This window comes from Mustela putorius, unplaced genomic scaffold (assembly GCF_011764305.1).
Source record: "Mustela putorius furo isolate JIRA1106 unplaced genomic scaffold, ASM1176430v1.1 tig00000487_pilon_pilon_pilon, whole genome shotgun sequence".
NCBI lineage: Eukaryota > Metazoa > Chordata > Mammalia > Carnivora > Mustelidae > Mustela > Mustela putorius.
In genome coordinates this window covers 6,404,621-6,423,084 of record NW_025421399.1, presented here as the reverse complement: position 1 = coordinate 6,423,084, position 18,464 = coordinate 6,404,621, and the positions used below count along the sequence as shown (strand labels likewise).

Genomic DNA, 18,464 nt, shown 5'->3' with positions numbered 1-18,464 from the left:
GGTGCCTCCCCTGTACCTCAGGGTATGGGGGCCTTGATGTGGGGTTTGCTCTATGGGGTAACTACAGACCTGATACAGCTGATCCCAAGACACTGAAATGGCTGGAGATTCCTGGATTAGGTTGCTCTATACTCTTGTAGCCCTACTTCCTTATTTCCCCGAGTGCTGAATTCAGAAAAGTAATTTTCTCACATCATGAGAGGAATGGCTGCCGTATTTACTGGAAAAATTGAGGCTGAGGTCATTTGATGGCTGCGGGGGGTAGTGCTGTTTTGAAAGTCAAACAAGGTATTCCCAATCTCCTCCCAGGAAGCCTCCCTTGATCCCAAGTTAGGCATTTTCATAAGGACCTGTGTTTTCCTGGTTATGGGAGTTAAGGTGCAATTGTGATTTCCTGTTGACTTGCTCTGGCTTCCCTCATTGACTAGAAACTTGTAGAAGGCAGGGACACTGCTTTGTTCACCATTGTAGCCCCACTGCCTTGTGTGTGTTGAAATCGAAGGATTATCTTTATACTTAACCCGTAACCCAGAATCAGGTAAGGACTGGAAAGAATTATTATTTTTTTTTCACTGTGATGCCTGATGCTGTATTCTTTCTTGTAGTGTCTACAATTTGGAAGGCTGAAGACCTCTGTCTGGAGGTCTCAACTTTAGTTTTAAGGGTAGGTCAAACAGGCTGTTGCCCTGAGCTAAAGCACCACCTGCCCTGGGCTAGTTGTTTGTGCTACGGTCTTAACATTCTTTTCTTAGAAACTGTACTCAGAATGCAACCATGTGGCTTAAAAAGAGCTTTCCAAAATGACACAGAAGAGAAATACTTTCAGATATCATAAAATCACTTTTATTTTTTACTGTATACAACATTTCGGTGACCCATACATGACTGATTTGGAAGAAAAGACTTGGGTATATGATTCTGCATGTCTTCTGTACCGGTGAACATGTATTTTCCAAAGAACAGAGAAGGAAGCTGAATCATAAGATCATATGGTAAACATTGTCACAGGAGGATTGTTCTGAAGCTTAAGTAGTTTGCAGACATATGAAAATACATACTGCTTTATGGAAAGGGAGAATAAATACTGGAACTCTATCGTAAGAGCCTGTATAGATTAAAAAAATAATGTGTCAAATGTGAACTCACAGATGGTTACTTTATAGTGGATCATGAGAAGGAATTCAGAGATGTTTGGAGCCCATGAACTATGAGGCCAGTTTAATGGAAGAACTCTAATTTCTACTTCAGGGACAGAATATGAGGTTAGATAAGCTGCTTGTCTGACCCAAAGTGGAATTTATGACTTTTCCACTCCTCCAAGGCATACACTAGATGGTTAGCGAGTTGAAGCCTAACCACCCACGACCCATAATGGTGTTATCAATTTCAGCTCTGGAAGCCAGCACTTCAAAATCCTTATATAAAATATATGGGAGCAGGGGAATGTAGAGGCAGGAATAAGCTTCTGATTCTTATCTCTTTGGTATTCACTCCCTTTGAAGTCCTGTCTGTGGACTAAGAAACTGGTTCCCATTTAGTCATAAGGAAACCATGAGAAATGAGTTGGATTTCCGAGATATTTCTGACTACCTCTTTAGTCTGATGTTTGGGAGCAAAGGACAAGACCTTTTTTTTGAGTCTAAGAGCGAGTGGACCGATTAAGCACACAGTAAAGAGCAAGAGGCCCTCTCCTTAGCTGGACACTGAGAGTGAAATTCCTAGCGACTAGAGTGACCTCAGAGGAGCTGAGCTTGTGGATGAGTGAGATACAAGGAACATGGGGGTCCAAAACACCTGTTTTGTGGGACTGCAGAACACAAAGAGTAATGTCTCCTTTCTCCTCCCTCTTTCCTCCCTTAGGAAATCCCAGCAGCAGAGGTTGCCTTCAACCGAAGAGCTGTTTCCATTTAACAGTTATGTGCATTGCACTTTTCTCCTCGCTGAACAGCAAACTGGCTTTCCTCCTCGTTGTTCTTCTCTTTCTGCCTATAGGGCAATTTCCGCCTCTCTATTTTGCACGGCTTGTAGTTCAGATACAGTGCTATGGTGACCACGCCCACTCCAAGGGCGACAATAATGATGATGAAGATGGTGGAGCTGATTCCTTCATCCAGTCCTGCCCAAGTACAGAAGACAGAGTTCAGGAGGGTTCCAGGGCAAAGAGAACCCCTACCTTCCCCAGCCTACCACACCCACTTCTCAGTCTCACCCTCCCTCCACCCACTAGAATTTTTCTTTTTTCCAGGTTTGAATAAGAATCCCAAACCCCTGGGGGATTTCCATCCTGGGCCTGGCAGCAGGAGATCCACGGTCACCTTGAACCAGGACAGCAATGTCTTTGCTGACAGAGCCCAGTTGGTTAGTGGCTGTGCAGCAGTAGGTTCCCGTGTGGTTCTGAGTTGCCTTCTGTGGAACATCAAGGTTGAAGATTACTCCATTCCAGGTACACACCAACGTTGGAGTTGGGTTTCCCTTTGGGACGCACGTAAGCATCTGCTCTGTTCCTTTCACCCATGTCTGGTTGCCAGGACAATCAGATTCCTCTAACCGAGGCTTGTCTGGAAAAGACAGTCCCCCAGGGACCTGAATTCCATGTGCCACATTCCTTCCCCACTGGGATGCTCAGCTCCCCCTTCCCCCTAATCCAAATACTGTGTCCATTTGACCAGACAGCGTTCCTTCCCAAGGGAAGAACCACTGTTCCCTGTTTTGGGCCAGTCTTATCTTCCCTTCCCTAGGGGCAAGGAGTCTGAGATGCATGCAGCAAAGGCATTCTGATAGGTTCAGACTAAATGATCTGGGCTGTCCTATCAATGGTGGATTTCCTGCTTCCCATCTTTGCTTCTCAGTGAGTGAGATGTGTAGGGGTGACCCCAGAGATGAGGGACTTTCTACTTTTCAAAATACAGATTCTTAGGTAGAAATTTCCCTCCTCAGCATAAACTCCCAACTCCCACTTCCTGTGTCCTCAGCCATCAGCCATCAACTAATGCCACCTGATCACCCTGTATTCTCTTTTTCATTCCCAGTTCCCCCTCGTGTTTCTCCCAGCTCCCTTTCCTGGGGCTAAGGTAAGCTTGGGGAGCTTTAATTTCATTTCCTCCTTCAATTTTTTTTTAATGGGTAAAATGTAGCAACTCTAATAATGAAGTTGCTGGCCAAGACCTCTGGAAATGAGATACTAATAATAATTCTCGTTTTGACCAGAAAGATCAGGCTTCTACTCACATAAGACATGGAGCTGCATTGCAGTGGTTTTGATCAGCCGTTGACCCTGAACCTCCAAAGAGGCCTCACAGGAGAAATTTCGGCCATTATCTTCCTCCCTGGTGGTAAGTAAAAGCCAGGCAGTCTCCCCAGGGGCAGGGGTGTCTGGGGCTCCCTTCAGCCGAAGAGTAGGGCTGGGTGATGTTAATACATGCCCCGAACAGGTCACATTAATGTCTCTCCCTGCCAATGGGTATAATTCTTCTATCTCCAGGATTGGTGGAGGGAAGCCTATAAAAAGGAAGAGAATCAAACGTATTTCTCAAAACTCACGGCCACTCCTGGACTGTTGCTGCTAAAGGAGTGGTATCTAGGCAGACAAGATGGGAGACTTTAGACACCCTCCTGCCTCTGTGCTGAATGGCAGGAGCAATGAGATTTGGGAATTTGAAAGCTCTTCTTAAAACAGACGCAGTGTGCATACATTTGGCTATGCCTCTGTGGCAAGGATGGTAAGATGGCTTTTCATCTTACAGATTTTTCCTCTTTACCTCAGAAAGTTGTTCTAGAAACAAGCTGAAGGGCCCACAATCACTCTGTAAGTAGGCTGGCCTAAGGAAACAGGGTGAAAGCTGAATAGAACTACTGTCTCAATGCGTGCATCAGAGAAAACTCACTTGAGAGTGTACCTAGGAAAGGTTAGTAGGGATATTTGCTGTTGAATCACCAAGACTTTACTGTGGAAGATTTCAGTGGCAGAGGACCCCTGTAAGGAATGGAAGAGGCAGGTCACTTACTATAGACGTGCACTGGCTCTCTTGTTTTCTGTTCCATTGGACCCAGAGATACAAGGCAAGACAGCTCCTGATCACCAGTCTCCATGGCCCGAACAGTGGCATTGGCCCATGCTGTGTCTCCTTTCCAGGAGACAAAGGGGCTCAGCTCCTGGTCTCCCAGGAACATGTGGAACATGACCTCTCTGGCTGGGAATACCCTAGACAACTCACAGCTTACAGTCTCTGCCATCCCAATCTCCAAAAGTGGGGAGACCCAGATTTGGGGGCTCTGAGAGAATTCTGCCAAGAAATGAAAAAAAAGGAAAGAAAGGAGAAAAGCCATGATAAATCATGTGCTATGTGGGGCCCCGCAAAGTAGGAAGGGAGTGCGGCTAAAAGCACTCTGTCCGCAGGGTAAGTTTAAGACCCACATAGAGGTAGAGCGCAATTACCTTCACAACCCCATCTCAAACTTTGTGGGAACTTAGTCCCAAAGGCCAAGGTAAGACAAGGAAAATGAGCCTCAGGATCCTTCCACACCTGTTGACTCACCAAAGATCCGAAGTACCTTGATGTCTGAACTACTGTGAAAGAGTCCTCCACCATGTGAACTCAAGTCCAGTTCTGCATGGCATGAGAAATTACACCTGTCATCTTCCCTTTGGGCTTTGACATGGATGGTGACCTCAGCTCTTTGGGAGGCCACAGCCAAGCTCATAAAGTTCTTTCTATGCAGTTCCTGGTTACCCTGGAGAAGGGTAAGGCTGAGGTTCTCCAGGGGCACCACCCTGGGCACATGGCATTTCACTGTCAAGGCTTCACCCATGGCTACCCATGAAGGCTGCAGCTCCAGGATCACCTGCTCTGGTGGCTCTGTAAGAAGAAAAAAGGGTGGGCTGGATGAGAGAAGGCTATGCACCTTTCCAGAAAGAAGTGATACAGAACAAGCTGCCTGTCATACAAGGTAACGGTTACCCTTAAACCATCTGATCAACAGTGTCAGCTTTCTGCCAACTCCGCCCTACATGAAACAAGTCAGTCTTCTGACTCTTTTTCTGGCCATCAAACATGGTTAAAGTCATAGCCAAGAAATGACTGTTGAGAGGGAAGTCCCTTGTGTTGACTGTAGTTGCCATGCTGGAGAACGTTTATCTCTTAACAGAGGTGCTTCAGAGGCATGAGCAGCTTCTGAGGAGCTGCTTAGCATCACATAAAAACTATACCCTGGCTTACTGCGCTTTTACCCCACCGAGGTCACACTTCCTCACATGGCCCTATCTTTGCCAGTGCTATCTGCTCACCTGTAAGACCTTCCCCAGCCATCCCAACACTTCCAATCCTTATTATTCTGCAGGAGGGAAGCTCAAGAGTCTCCTTTTCCATGGAGACTTCTCCAACTACCCCAGCCCACAAAGACCCTCCTTTCTCCATCCCTATTTATTCTAAATAGTTGTGTCAAATAATTTAGCACTAATTGCATACTTTCTTTTTTTATCATGTATAAGCTAGCATTACTAGCTTATGCCTCCTGTGCTTGAACATATGCTCAAGCACAATGTCTGGATGCCCTCTACGTTCTGCTCCAAATTTAAAATCCTACAGCAAAGGTAAATAGAAGTAATTGGCCCTAGAATTCCTACAGTATGACAGAAATCTCTCTATTAAGGTCCCTAATTCTCTCCCCTAAAAGAAATCTCTAATTTTTCCCTAAGTAAGACATAGTCCTGTTCCCCCACTCTTCCCTTCCTCCTCAGCCCTACTCACGATACACAGTGATGCCAAGGCTTGTGTCCTTTTGGATCCCTGCACAAGAGAAGAAGCACTGCAGAACAGAATTTTCTGTGACGTCCTCCAGAAGAAACTCCTTCCACTGAGGTCCTTTGTCCACCTGGGTTTTCTTTAAGAAAGTCTCAATTCCACTGGGCCCGGGGTCTGGACAGGTAGTGCTGCAGTTGACCATTAGGGACTGTCCAAGCTTTACCAGGGCCTGATCTGGCCAAACAGAAACCTCAAATATCTCTTCAGCTGCCCCTGAAATGATCAACCACATATCCCAAAGACTTTGGTGAGGACCACATGAGCCAAATAAAATACAAAGCCAATTCTATTTGATGGTTAGAAATAGGAAACATACCCTGAAGAAAAAGTTACAAATAAGACAAGAAAAAGATCCTCAATGAACAAGTTAGAACCATGATTCCACCACCATTCATTCCCTCCACTCATCATATTTCTAGGGATCTTGATTTCTCCATTAGTGTCCCCTTGGAAACTAAGGAGTTCTTAAAATTGATGACCAGGAAACCATTCTCTCTTGGAGCTTCCAAATGTCTTGGAAGCTCCAGGATTGGCTGCTGAGGGCTCTCAAGCGGTTAAGAGGTACTGGAGAAAAGAGCTTTGTTACGTATACCTCAAAGCAGTGTCTCTTTGAAATTATGGTCTAAAGATTGCCTTCACCAGAATCACCTGGGGTGCTTGTAACACTGCAGATTCTAGCTCTGCCTCTGACTGAATGACTAAGACCTTGTGAAAGTGGGACCTGGAAATAACGCAAGTGAACAGAACAAGCATTCCTGATGACCCATATGCACGCCAAATCAGGGGAACCACTAGCCTAAATATGACTCCTAGGGTCACTCATTTCCCATGGAACTTTTCACCTCTCCTCAAAATGAGACTATTCCTCTTTGCTTTGGTACTAAGGCAACAGATATTTTTAGACGCTTAAGAGTTTAGTCGGCCAGGGAAATCTCAGGTGCAATGAGACAGACATCAGGTAAATGTTAGATGCCTGACACAGGTGAAAGGGAGTCTCCTGAAAGTTTCCCCACAGATCCCCTTTAGCTACTCCATGTCCACCATCTGCTTCATCTCCCAAATACCAGTCCCTTCGACAAATACACAACTCATGTAGCAGTATCACCCACTAAAGCGCCAGTTCCTTTCTTGCCATCCAGAGAACTCACTTCTCACAAATGAGCTATGGGCCCTTTCCTATCAAGATCCTATTGTAGCTGTCCATGACACAAAAGGTGGCAACAATGAAGTAAAAATATTCTCAAGAGCAGGAAAACAGGACAGCCTTGGGGCAGCAGGGAACCAAGGAGAAAAGGCATATTTAAAGGAGAGTTCTCTCTGGTGGTCTACTATCCTGTCCCTCAATTAGGGTTCCCCAATTATAAGCCAAAGAACCAACTATAGATTCTGTGTCCTAATGATCCCAAAATATGAACCTCTCCCTAGGGTTTGGACAAGTGAATACTCAATTTTCGCCCCACTCAGTACTTCTGAGCCTCTTTCTTATTGGTCTGGCACATACTGACTAAAGAAATGTCCCAAATAGCCTCACCTGGGAAAGGGATCAAGGCCAGCAGGGCCCAGACACGAAATAGTAGCATTTCCATCCTTGTGAGAAGGGCCAAAAGCTGGAGAAAAAGGAGAAAACAATGCTGGAGAAAGTGACCAAAGGAAAGAAAAAGGATACAGAAAATCGTTTCTTTGATATTGTTAAAGGTCAGCCCCTTTCCCAAAACCTTGCATAGTCTGGAGAAATTGTAGCAAGATTAACAGTGGTGTGGTGTGGGTTTACTAAAAAGGATGTAGGAAAATAATAGAGGACATTAGATTTAGTGAGACTCCTGTATAAGTCTGTATTGCATTTATCTGTTCATGTATTTGCCTCCATCTATTTGAGTCAACAGAAGGCTGGTAGTATGAAAATAAAAAAATGAAGTTTGGAGAGTTGAGATCAGCCAATGTGTATATCTAGCACTGCCCAGTGGAAAGTAACCCTGAATCTAGAAAACACAGTCCCTAGAATCCCGTTCTCTGATGTAAGGGAGAAATGTTTCAACACAGCTCTCTCCTCATGATCTCTATGAAATATCCCTCAAGATAAACCACCTCTTTCTGATCTGCCTCCACGTTTACCAAGCAACCATTGGATTACGACTATGGCTAAGTATAAAGTGTCCACTTCTCTTTTCTCCACCAATCTATACCAAGTTTTTTTTCTTTCAAAACCCCATTCAAGCTAATTTTTTCTAAGAAACATTCCTAACCCTGTCCCACTTCACAGTCCCTTACTTATTACACATTGTACCTCACTTTATGCCAAACATGATTTCTGAAGCTATGTATATTAAAATGTAATTCACTCTAGTGAATTATTTTTAATGATGAAATTATTACAATGCTGGAAATTCCCTGAGGATGAGAGACTATATTTATCTTGCATATTTAGCACCTAGCACAGTGACTAGCATGTTACAGGTATTCCATTAAATGAACAATTACCCTCTAATTCTGTATTGGAGTTTTCATGCATTGGGTTTTACATAGGTGTACCTTTACTTGTATGCTGGTCTGAAAGAGGCTGTTTTCTTGGGGGGGTCTTTTTTATACATGGATAAGATAACAGGCATATCAAAATTTATAATCCCAAGTGATTGTTACTCTTCAAATACTTTGGGAAACAATACATTACTCCAATAATGACACCATTATTAAAAACTTTTTAGAAGTGATTTAGAACTGGCTTTTAAGCTACAAAAGGTATATCAGTCTTTTTCTTAAACTATTTTTTTAATATTTTATTTGTTTATTTGACAGACAGAGATCACAATTAGGCAGAGAGGCAGTCAGAGAGAGAGAGGAGGAAGCAGGCTCCCTGCTGAGCAGAGAGCCTGATGTGGGGCTCAATCCCAGGACTCTGGGATCATGACCTGAGCCAAAGGCAGAGGCTTTAACCTACTGAGCCACCCAGGCACCCCTTCTTAAACTATTTTATTACTCTTTGAGCAAAAATGATGACTCAGACACCTTATTCACCAGATTTAGCTCTGAGTCTCTTTCCAAGGAGGATCTTTTATTACTGAAGATACTCAAACGTTACCCCAGACTGAAGTTCTAAGAGTTTTCAGTAAATGACAGCTCTTTTTGAAAAAGTATAAAAGCCCTGAGTGGAATTGCTTATGTTCATACATTACTTCAGCAGACACTTACTGAGCATCTACAGTATTCCAGGCTTTTAGGAAGGTGCTGAAGTTACCAAGATTTATCCAACAACAACAGGAATTCCTGGAATTTACTAAGAAAAACAAATACAAATGAAAATAACATAATGTCAAGTGTTATTATAAAAATTCAGGGGGGGAGAGTAAAATGAGAATTAAATGACTTGATTTAAGCCAAGTGTTTAGCCCCATTCCTGCTAAGATTTCAGTAAGGTAGTGATGATGCTCACTGTGTCACTGTTGCTGATGCTGCCAGTAATAAACAAATTGACCAAGAAGCACTGAGGAGGAAACCATTACTTCTCCCTGAAGGAGTTGAGGTTTCTCAGAGACACACCTACTTTGAACTGGGTTTTCTAAACTGGAAGTTTACTAAGGAATGAAGTGATAAAGTGAAGAGGTCAGGACAGACTTGCCTGAGAAAAGTCAAGTTCGATATGGGTAGAGGGTAAGAAATGGGGGATAAAGTTAAAGAAGTAGGTTTACAGTTGAGTAGGCAGGTAGGAATTTACAGAACTTTTAAAGCATGGGAGTGAGGTGATCAGCTTTATTTTTCAAGATGACAACACTGGCAGGGTGTGGAAAAAGGAAAGATGAAGAGAAGATTGATGGCCGGGAGATCTGCGGGACTACAGCAGTAATCCAAGTAATCCGAACCAGTAATCCATAAAGTGAGGTACCATTCAAGAGATGTGAGAGGGCCTGAAGGCAGTGGTGGCTGCAAAATTTCTATACATATAAGATGGTTAGGGGGTCTCAGTTTGGTTGGAAATAGAGGCTAGAGGTTTGTGTTTTACATAGTACACATACTGGTTTTACTTAAAGTGTATCTTACAGATCAATAAAAATATCCTAAATATTTTTTCACATATTTAGAAAATATCAATTATTCACATCTAGTATTTTGAAAGTGGCATGGAAAGGGCAGAAGAAAACGGCATTTCCACTGTTGGAAGGAGACATATAACATTCACTCAACTATATAATTTAGGGGCACCAGGGTGGCTCAGTGGCTTAAAGCCTCTGCCTTTGGCTCGGATCATGATCTCAGCGTCCTGGGATCGAGCCCCACATCCGGCTCTCTGCTTGGTGGGGAGCCTGCTTCCTCCTCCCTCTCTCTGCCTGCCTCTCTGCCTACTTGTGATCTCTGTCAAATAAATAAAATCTTTAAAAAATTATATAATTAAAAAGAAATACCAGTCACATTAACTTGACACTGTACAATTCCTATCAACTCTTCAATTTCTTGAGGTAAAATGTTCTCTTCCTAACACCCACTCTAAGGTAGGCAACTCACTACTGATCTATATCTCACTTCAATGACTCTTTCTCAATCACATGTTGTCTATACCATTTAATATTTAGTAACCACAGACTATGTGCCAGGCACGACACTGAGTGGTTTACTTTAGTTATCTCATAGCAGTCCTATGATTATTGTCAATTTTATAGACGAAGAGATGGAAGCTAAGAGAGGTAAAGTAAGTTACACCAAGTCAGGCAACTAATTAAGAGGGCACCTGGGTGGCTCAGTGGGTTGGGCCTCTGCCTTCGGCTCAGGTCATGGTCTCAGGGTCCTAGGATCAAGCCCCACACTGGGCTCTCTGCTCAGTGGGGAGCCTGCTTCCCTCTCTCTGTCTACCTGTGACCTCTCTGTGTCTAGTAAATGAAAAATTAAAAAAAAAAAAAAAAAGTAAAACCAGGATTCAAACCGAGGCATCCTGACTACAGGGCAATGCTAACTATTTCACTGTTTTTCTCTGTTCAGTGAATTTAGATTATCTATGCTTTGATGGGGTCACAGTGCCCCAAACAATTCTGCATAGAGGTTAATCCAAGAGCTCCTTCTATTTCAGTCATCTCTCCTTCCCTTGCTGATGTTACCTTTCTCTGCAAGCCCAGTCTTGCTGTGAATGAATCTCATGGGTTATATTCTGCTCCTAGAGCCTTAGATAAAAAAGACTAATCCTTTGATGGTTACGAGCCAGGCTAGCTGGTTTTACTCTTGTGGTTGTTACTAGCATAGCCATATAGATATAAGAAAATGGCGGGGGGGGGGGAGGGGCGCGATTCTTTTTGTTTTATTACTCCTACACGGACCATAACTTTGTTTTGTGTTGTTTCAAGTGTTCTTGCGGTATCCCCACAGCTCTACAATTTCATCCTTATTTTCACATGGCATGTTATCAGGTACTGAAACGTGCCTTTTTATATTCACTCACTTAAGAACAAAGAAAGCATTCCTAAGGGGTAGTGATATTTAAATATTTTTAAAATTCCTTCGGCTTGCTCTGTAGATGATAGCCCCAAATTCAGGGATTAACGTGTCTGAAATCCTAGACCTATAATCCAGCCACTAAAGGGTTGCAGGGAGAGCGCAGGCAGTTGAGGGGAGGGCCACAAACCCTGATCTACCGCTGGGATTGCGCTGTAGCCGACCTGGACTTCCAGTCCAAGTCTGGGGTTCTTCCAGCATTTCTTGCAGTATCTGGTACAGACTTGAGCCCCACCCTCCCCTGTGCTGTCTTTTCTCTCGAATTCCCCGGAATTGGCTTCCTGCTCTGGGGATACCCCCTCCCGCCCGTTCACGAGACCTTCGCGAGGGGGGCTGAGCACCACCACCCTGCCTGCCTCCCACCTTCAGTGCCCAGGCCGCCCTCCCCACCCCCCCTCTGCCGCTCTCACTCTCTTCTCGGGTCTGCTCATCTACCTCCCCCACCCGGATGTTCGCCACCCTCCCAGGGCACCTCCAGCTGGGACGGACAGAAGGACGAAGCGGCTACAGCAGTTGTAAATACTGGAGGGGGGGGGGGCTGAGCCCAGCGCTGGACACGGCGCGAGGCCCGCTCCTGCTCGGACCGAGCCTCGTGTCACGTGTGCACACAGTGTGGCTCTCACACGCTTGGCCCGACAGGCCCGGAAGGCCTTTAAAGGAAGACGATATTTAAAACATGAAAGACACGCGGAATAAAAAACCCTGAGCCAGTGCTCCTCCAGGGTTTCAGGCCCGCTAACCGTGTGAGGAAGCGAAGCCCGCCACGCGAGGTCAGACCTCCGCACACTTGACGGAAAAGCCGGGAGGAGACACAGGCACGAACCGAAGCACACAAAGCTAGACGTAAATCCTCACTGAGGGCCGCTCCTCGCTGCTCGGGTCACTCCTCAAGGGGGGCTCGACCGCCTCGCCTGCTCCGCTGCGTCGCCTGCACGGGCCTCAGAAACCCGCCACGCGCTCAGACCGTTTGGAAGGCACGGCCAGGAGGGGGCGCGCGACGGAGCGCCTGGCGGGAGGATTTCCTGATCTGCCCAGAAACTCGTGACGTCTGCGGAGCAGCTTAGCAAGGGTTGGCCGAGACGAGTGGGGCGGGCCAGGAAGCTAAAACCACTGGAGGGGGTTGCGGGGAAGATACGGGTAGAGAAGCCTGTATCTTGCTTGGTAAGAGAGCGCATTTTTGACCCAAAATAATAGCTACTCAGTGAAACAAAGTGAAAACGAAAGAGGAGGGATTGTTGTAGCATGTAATGGCACTATAAGGAAAACAAAGCGTCGGGCGCCTGGGTGGCTCAGTGGTTAAGCCACTGCCTTCAGCTCAGGTCATGATCTCAGGGTCCTGGATCGAGTCCCACATCGGGCTCTCTGCTCAGCAGGGAGCCTGCTTCCTCCTCTCTCTCTCTGCCTGCCTCTCTGCCTACTTTAAAAAAAAAAAAAAAAACAAAACAAAGCGTTGTGCGCCCCTGGGCCTGTTCGTCAAGTGGCACGGCCTGAACACGTGACGCGCCGCGCGCGGGAAAGCGCTGCGAGCAGCCGCGTTCCCGCCGCCGGCCACTCAGCTTCTTTGGCGTCGCGTCTCGGCGCCTCAGTGGCTCGAAAATCTAGCGGGCGTTACTGCGGGCTCTTCGTGGGTGACCTGGAAAATGGGTTCTTTTTGCCAATACCCAAGAAGATCTTTTTGTGCCCCGCCCCTCCCGTTTCTCCACATAACAAATAACACTCTTGAGTGAATGAGCATTCCCCCTCACCCCCCACTCCCCGCCGAGGAGCTATCAATAAGCCATCGAAATCGGGGTGAGTAAATCCTGGGTTGCATCTCTCCCCCGAGACCCTTTTCCTCCACTTCTCGTGCCAGACGTCTTCCGAGGCTCATTTCTCAAGAACACTGGCCGGCGTCTGAATTGGGCCATTCTCGGGGGCATCCTGCGGTGTCGCTCTCCGGTGTCGCTCTCCGTCAGGCTTGTCCGACCGTGAGCCATGCACTGAGTTCCTTAGTGCAGTGAACTTTGAGGATTTGGGAGTTTGTTTGGCAGGGGCCAATTACGACGCGCACTCCCTGTCTCATTTGCCGTAATTCCTTTGAGGGAGGCGCTACTACTAACTTCATTTTATGGAGGAAGGCTGATTCCTTTGAGATTAGGAGCGGCTTCTTGTCCAAGAAGGGCGGCTGCCTTTCGTGTACCCTAGTTGTACCGATGCCTTGGCTCCTTCCATACTGAAAATTGAAGGAGAATGTCACGAGGAATACAGGCTTTTGGGGCAGACAAACCTGTCAATGAATTCCACTTCTGTGTCTTATTGGCTTTGGGACTATGGGAAAATTTATATAACCTCTAGTTCCTCTTCTGTCAAAAGGAATGACATTTGGTTTATGGATATGAAAATGCCTACCATGATTTTTGACACGAAGTAGGTGCTCAATAAATGGTAGTCTGTTTTCTGCAATCACAGGAAAACCTTTCCTGACTACCCCCCCCAAAACTGTCAGGGTTTATTCGAGGCTAGTTTGTAAGACCTATCATAGTCACCCCTTCCAGCTATCCTCATTTCTCTTTTATGGCTTTGAATGGGTTTTGTTCATTCATGGTAAATATTTCTGCAGAGTGCTACCAAATCAACATTCTATTCATCCCTTGCTAGAAACCACAGTCTCTGCACTAGCAGGATTTTTTTTCAGCTGCTTATTTTTATAAGGTCCTTTTGAATGTCGTATTCTATTTTGTTGTATGCTTATATTTTTATTGTCCTTACGCTAATTCTTCAGGGGGCATTGTCAAACTTAACTTTCATTTCTTCAATTAAAATCTTAAATTTTAATATTTTAAGGCTGTAATATAGTCCCATCTAATAAGGTGTATCGTATAAAAATGGTTCTTAAAAATTATGGTACTTTTATAAATTGGTCCATAGTGAATTGAATTTTGGCAAGTGGGCTTGCTGCCTTTGACCCATTTCTTTGTGTGAATGGTACTTTCCTAGGGAAGTAGATAAATCATTCCTTCAAGTGGATAATTGCTTTGGCTGGGGGAATGGGTTATAGAAGCAATCGGTTTAAATCTGTCAAAAGCAGGGGCACAGCTAGAGGGATGTCCTCTTCTGAAGTGGCATTTCCCTTTTAACTACTTTACTTTGTTTCTGGGCTCCCCAAATCTGCTGCTTCACTGATCCTTTAAGACTTTTCTCCTTTGTTTGTTTGTTTGTTTGTTTTTAAATTCCTGGGGCTGTCAATGCCTGGCCCATAGACACACTGTTTATAGACGCTCCATGGTTGGTTAGGGTCAGTACAGTCTTCACCAGAATTAGAAGAACATAAAATTAAAGGTTAAAATCAGGAGTTAGTATTAAGTGAATCAACCTTGGCCAGCCCATCACAGTCAAGGTGAGGATAAGATCTGGGCTAAGGAGTAAACAAAGAAAAATTCAAGAATCCAGGTAAAAGGTCACATATCAATAAAGTTTAAGAAAGCAAGAGCATAAAGCTTGAAAAAGATTTGGGTGCCAAAGTTAACTGTTACAGCTAAGCTGGTTTTAACCTTCTGCCCTGATGGGTGAGTCCTAATCAGGACTGACTTGGAACAGTTCTTGGTGGGGAAGCGGAGGTAACTTTTTATCAGAGCTATTTCCTGAACAAGCATTGTTTCTGCTCTGTCCTTGTCCTCCTAGAATTCACACTGGAGGGGTGTGTGACTAGAGACAGAGTCCTAAACAAAAGCCACAGCACAGTATGGTGATGACTCTTAAATTTAGACTGAGGATTATGGAAAACAGAAAATAAATTGATGATGGCACTTGGAAGGTGGGGATAGATAGTCATGGAAAATTCCAGAGGCAGTGGCATTTGAGTTGGCCTTGAAGAATAAACAGACACTTGCTTACAAGAGAACTGGGGAGGAACACTTACTCTTTTAATCAATATGAATTGAGTACTTAATTTGTGCCAGGACTATTATTCTAGGTAGTGGGGACACAGCAACAAATAAAGCTCCAGCCTTGGAGGATCTTACATTCTAGTGATGTCATAGGCAGAAGAATCACAGCATGTAATAGCTTGGTGTGTTCAGGGAAGGGCGAATTCAGTTGGGATGTTGGTGGAAAATAAAGCTAGAGGGGTAGAAAGAAGACAGAGTAAGAGGCAATTGTGCCATGCGGAAAAGTTTACTCTTGTGCAAGCCCTTGCCTTTTCAGCATTTTAGAGCTATGGAAACCTTTCCACCAAAGAACCTTGCAAGGTCACCATATAAATAAAACAATAAAACCAGAATTCCTTGTTGAAGTAGGGATGAGATGCAGGGTAGGGTGGGAGAGATCTCTCCATGCTGCCCTCCCTTCTCACTCTCAGGTCATCACGGAAGCTCTGAGAAACCAAAAGGACCACAGTGGGTTTAAAGCCCACTGCTGAGCATAATGGGGGGCACACAAATACATGAAAATGGAGAGATGGGATCATATTTACTGCCTTGGGATAAAAATGCCAGGAAGGATAGGGGTAGGGTGGCTTATTAGCGGAGAAACTAGTTGGGGTGGATTATGGAAGGAGGAGATGTTAACGACCTGACCTATGGCAGGTAGGATAGATCCAAAAAAGATTAAGGAGGTAAAGGCAATAGAACTCAAAGACTAAGACTGAGGGGGAACAAGAGTTGGAGGAGTGAAAGATCATTTTAAGACCACAGAATGGAGGTCCTTAAGGCTTTCTCTGTTCTATTCATCTCTCATTTTTTAAAAAAAGATTTTATTTATTTGACAGACAGAGATCACAAGTGGGCCAAGAGGCAGGCAGGGGGTGGGGGTAAGCAGGCTCCCTGCCGAGCAGAGAGCCTGACGTGGGGCTGGATCCCAGGACCCTGAGATCACAACCCAAGCCGAAGGCAGAGGCTTTGACCCACTGAGCCACCCAGGCTCCCCTATTCACCTCTTTGATTGCAGGTGTCCTGGGCACCTGGTTGGGTCATTCCATCTTTGGCTTTCATCTGCTTACAAGACCAATTTGAAATGTCTCAGCAAGGCAGGGTTGGCCCTTCACCATGTCCTCATGCCCTAAGTCAGGATCGATAGAGGAGAGGAGACGGGGAGGGAGGACAATGAGACCTTGATTTTGGAAAGATGGGTTTAAATAACCTGTGGAGCATCCAGCAGTGAACTGGAAATATGGATCTAAACCTTAGAAGAGAGGTGGTAATTGGAGTTAGAGGTGTAGGCTCATCCTCATCAGAAAGTAGACAGTAATTGACAGGATGGGAATAGATAAGTATGTCTGAGTAGGTCACTTGTATACCTAAAAGAGCTAAAGATAGAACCCCAGAGGACAAGCACATTTTGGGACCCAGTGGAGAACCTTGCCTTAGCTTTCCTCTGCCTTAGTGGTCTGTTTTTCAGTTATACTGGTGGCTCTGAGTCCAAGTTCAAGAGCCAGGAGGTCACCTCTGAGAAGGTTTGGAAAGTGTCCAAGAAGACTCAGACCACAGTGCCACCCGGGTCCCTGAATGTGCTATAAACCTGTACCTTGCATGGTAGAGAACAGCTATTAGCATCATGCCCTAAACCTTGGCTCCAGAGATTTCAGGGGTGTCACCTATAGACCTGAAGCTCACCTCTTAAATCCTGAATCCTTGAATCTACTCCCACTACTGGAAGACACTATTCTTAAGTGTTACCTGCTAAACTGTATTGACTGTGGAAATCGTGTATCGAGAACTGTGACTGTGTTGTGCACATAGAGGAGGAGCTTTTGTACACTTGATGATCCAGCAAAATCAATTCTGATGCTCTTCACCTTGTACTGTTTCATGCCTTTGAGCCTTATTCTGTTTTTTTTGTCTAACTCCTGCATAGCCTTTTTTGCATAACATCCTCTAAGAAGTCTTCACTAATCCCTTTCCTTCCTTAAAGGCCCCTCCTCTGTTTCCCCTTGGTACTTTATGGATATCTTTATCTTAGCAATTGTCCCATGGAGAAAGGATCTATTTCTGCATTTATCTTTACTAGAGGATGTCAGGGACTGACACGTAGAAGCTGCTCAGTAAGTGCTTCTCAAATGGTGAAGACAGCAGCTGCGGCTTTGCGGTGCACAACTTCTGCTGCTCTGACTGGGCGGGGCCCCAGGCTGGTCTCACCACCACACACCCATGGGGAAGATGGATGCTTTGACTGCTTAGGGTTCCACCTAGGAGAGGCTCCTGGCACTGCCCTAGCAGTGTTGCCATTTTGGTGAACGTTCCCTACCATGACCTATCCACATTGCTGCTTCTGAAATTCGAGCCTCCAGAGGGCCATCATACTGAGGAGTGATCCTTTGCTGGCCTGCTCTAGGGGAAGTACTGGGCCATCTTGCTCCAAGGGCCTTTCTTCTAGGAACTCTTTGGGAGCTGTTTTGCCCACCAAAGAGCTGGGGGAGGAAGTACAGTGCCCACACTGGGAATTGTCCCTTAAGCTCAGGCTTATTAAATACTTTTTAAATACTTTAATAAATTAAATACTTTAGTTCCATTAAGTCTCTGAGTGTTTGTAGATGCCATAGGGTCAGAGGTTATAGGAAAGTCCCTCTTCTGAAACCACAGAATGTTTCAGAAATTCTGACAAGTGGTCAGTGAGTAGAGTAAATATCAAGGGAAGAAGAGAGAAAGAGAAAAAGACGTTCTAAGTCAAGGGGAAAAGGCACGGGAATGCTGCCTCTGTGACTGCAAGTTCTGTAGTTGGCTACATTATCGGGTCCTATTTCTGTGGCAGTGGGAATGGCCGCCCCTCCCACCTCTTTTGATTCTTGAGCATTAACTCAGTGTTCTTTACAAGGTCTTGAATTGTCCCTTGTGATACATCAAATCCCATTTGCCTGTTGGGTGACCGCCAGTGGTATCTCCTTCAAAGCAAAATGCTCCAGAAAACCTTTTTTTTTTTTTCTTTTTAAGATTTTATTTATTTTATTGGGGTGGGGGGAGGAGGGACAGAGGCAGAGGGAGAGACTTTCAAGCAGACTCCCAGCTGAGTGCAGAGCCTGAAGCAGAGCTCTATGCCATGAGCCTGAGATCATGACCTGAGCAGAAACCAAGAGTCAGAGGCCCAACCAACAGAGCCACCTGGGTGCCCCTCTAGTAGGAAACTTTCTTAATTAATCTGTTTCTGCCAGTCAACCTCCTTTTCTCTGGGTCCCCACAGAATTTGCTTCTCAGTTTGAAAGCTTTCTTGCAAGTAATAACA

The 18,464-nt window shown here is 45.2% G+C and overlaps 1 protein-coding gene across 11 annotated transcripts; it reads right to left on the bottom strand.

Annotated features, from left to right (window-relative positions):
* Positions 1–820: 820 nt before the first annotated feature.
* On the bottom strand, positions 821–12,258 carry LOC101692785 (intercellular adhesion molecule 5). 11 transcript variants are annotated; one of them, XM_004749165.2, is made up of 9 exons: positions 12,014–12,258; positions 8,988–9,072; positions 7,333–7,408; positions 5,748–6,014; positions 4,536–4,856; positions 4,005–4,283; positions 3,229–3,498; positions 2,316–2,558; positions 821–2,116 (listed from the first exon to the last, which is right to left on the bottom strand). In XM_004749165.2, the coding sequence occupies exons 3-9, from the start codon at positions 7,385–7,387 to the stop codon at positions 1,908–1,910; spliced, it is 1,644 nt and encodes a 547-aa protein (XP_004749222.1). In that variant the 5' UTR covers positions 7,388–7,408; positions 8,988–9,072; positions 12,014–12,258; the 3' UTR covers positions 821–1,907. The 11 variants fall into 11 exon arrangements, with proteins under 11 accessions (XP_004749222.1, XP_004749226.1, XP_004749227.1 ...); XM_004749169.2 differs by having other exon boundaries at positions 12,097–12,258; XM_004749170.2 differs by having other exon boundaries at positions 12,129–12,258.
* Between the last annotated feature and the right edge of the window lie 6,206 nt (positions 12,259–18,464).

Bases quoted from the DNA above. Each gene is read 5' to 3' on its own strand.
- LOC101692785 (XM_004749165.2), bottom strand. From the start codon at position 7,387: ATGGAAATGCTACTATTTCGTGTCTGGGCCCTGCTGGCCTTGATCCCT. The intron at 4,284-4,535 runs GTGAGTCAACAG...ATTTCTTGGCAG, and splicing joins CAAGGTACTTCGGATCTTTG to AATTCTCTCAGAGCCCCCAA. The intron at 2,559-3,228 runs GTGAGTAGAAGC...TGTCTTTTCCAG, and splicing joins AATGCAGCTCCATGTCTTAT to ACAAGCCTCGGTTAGAGGAA.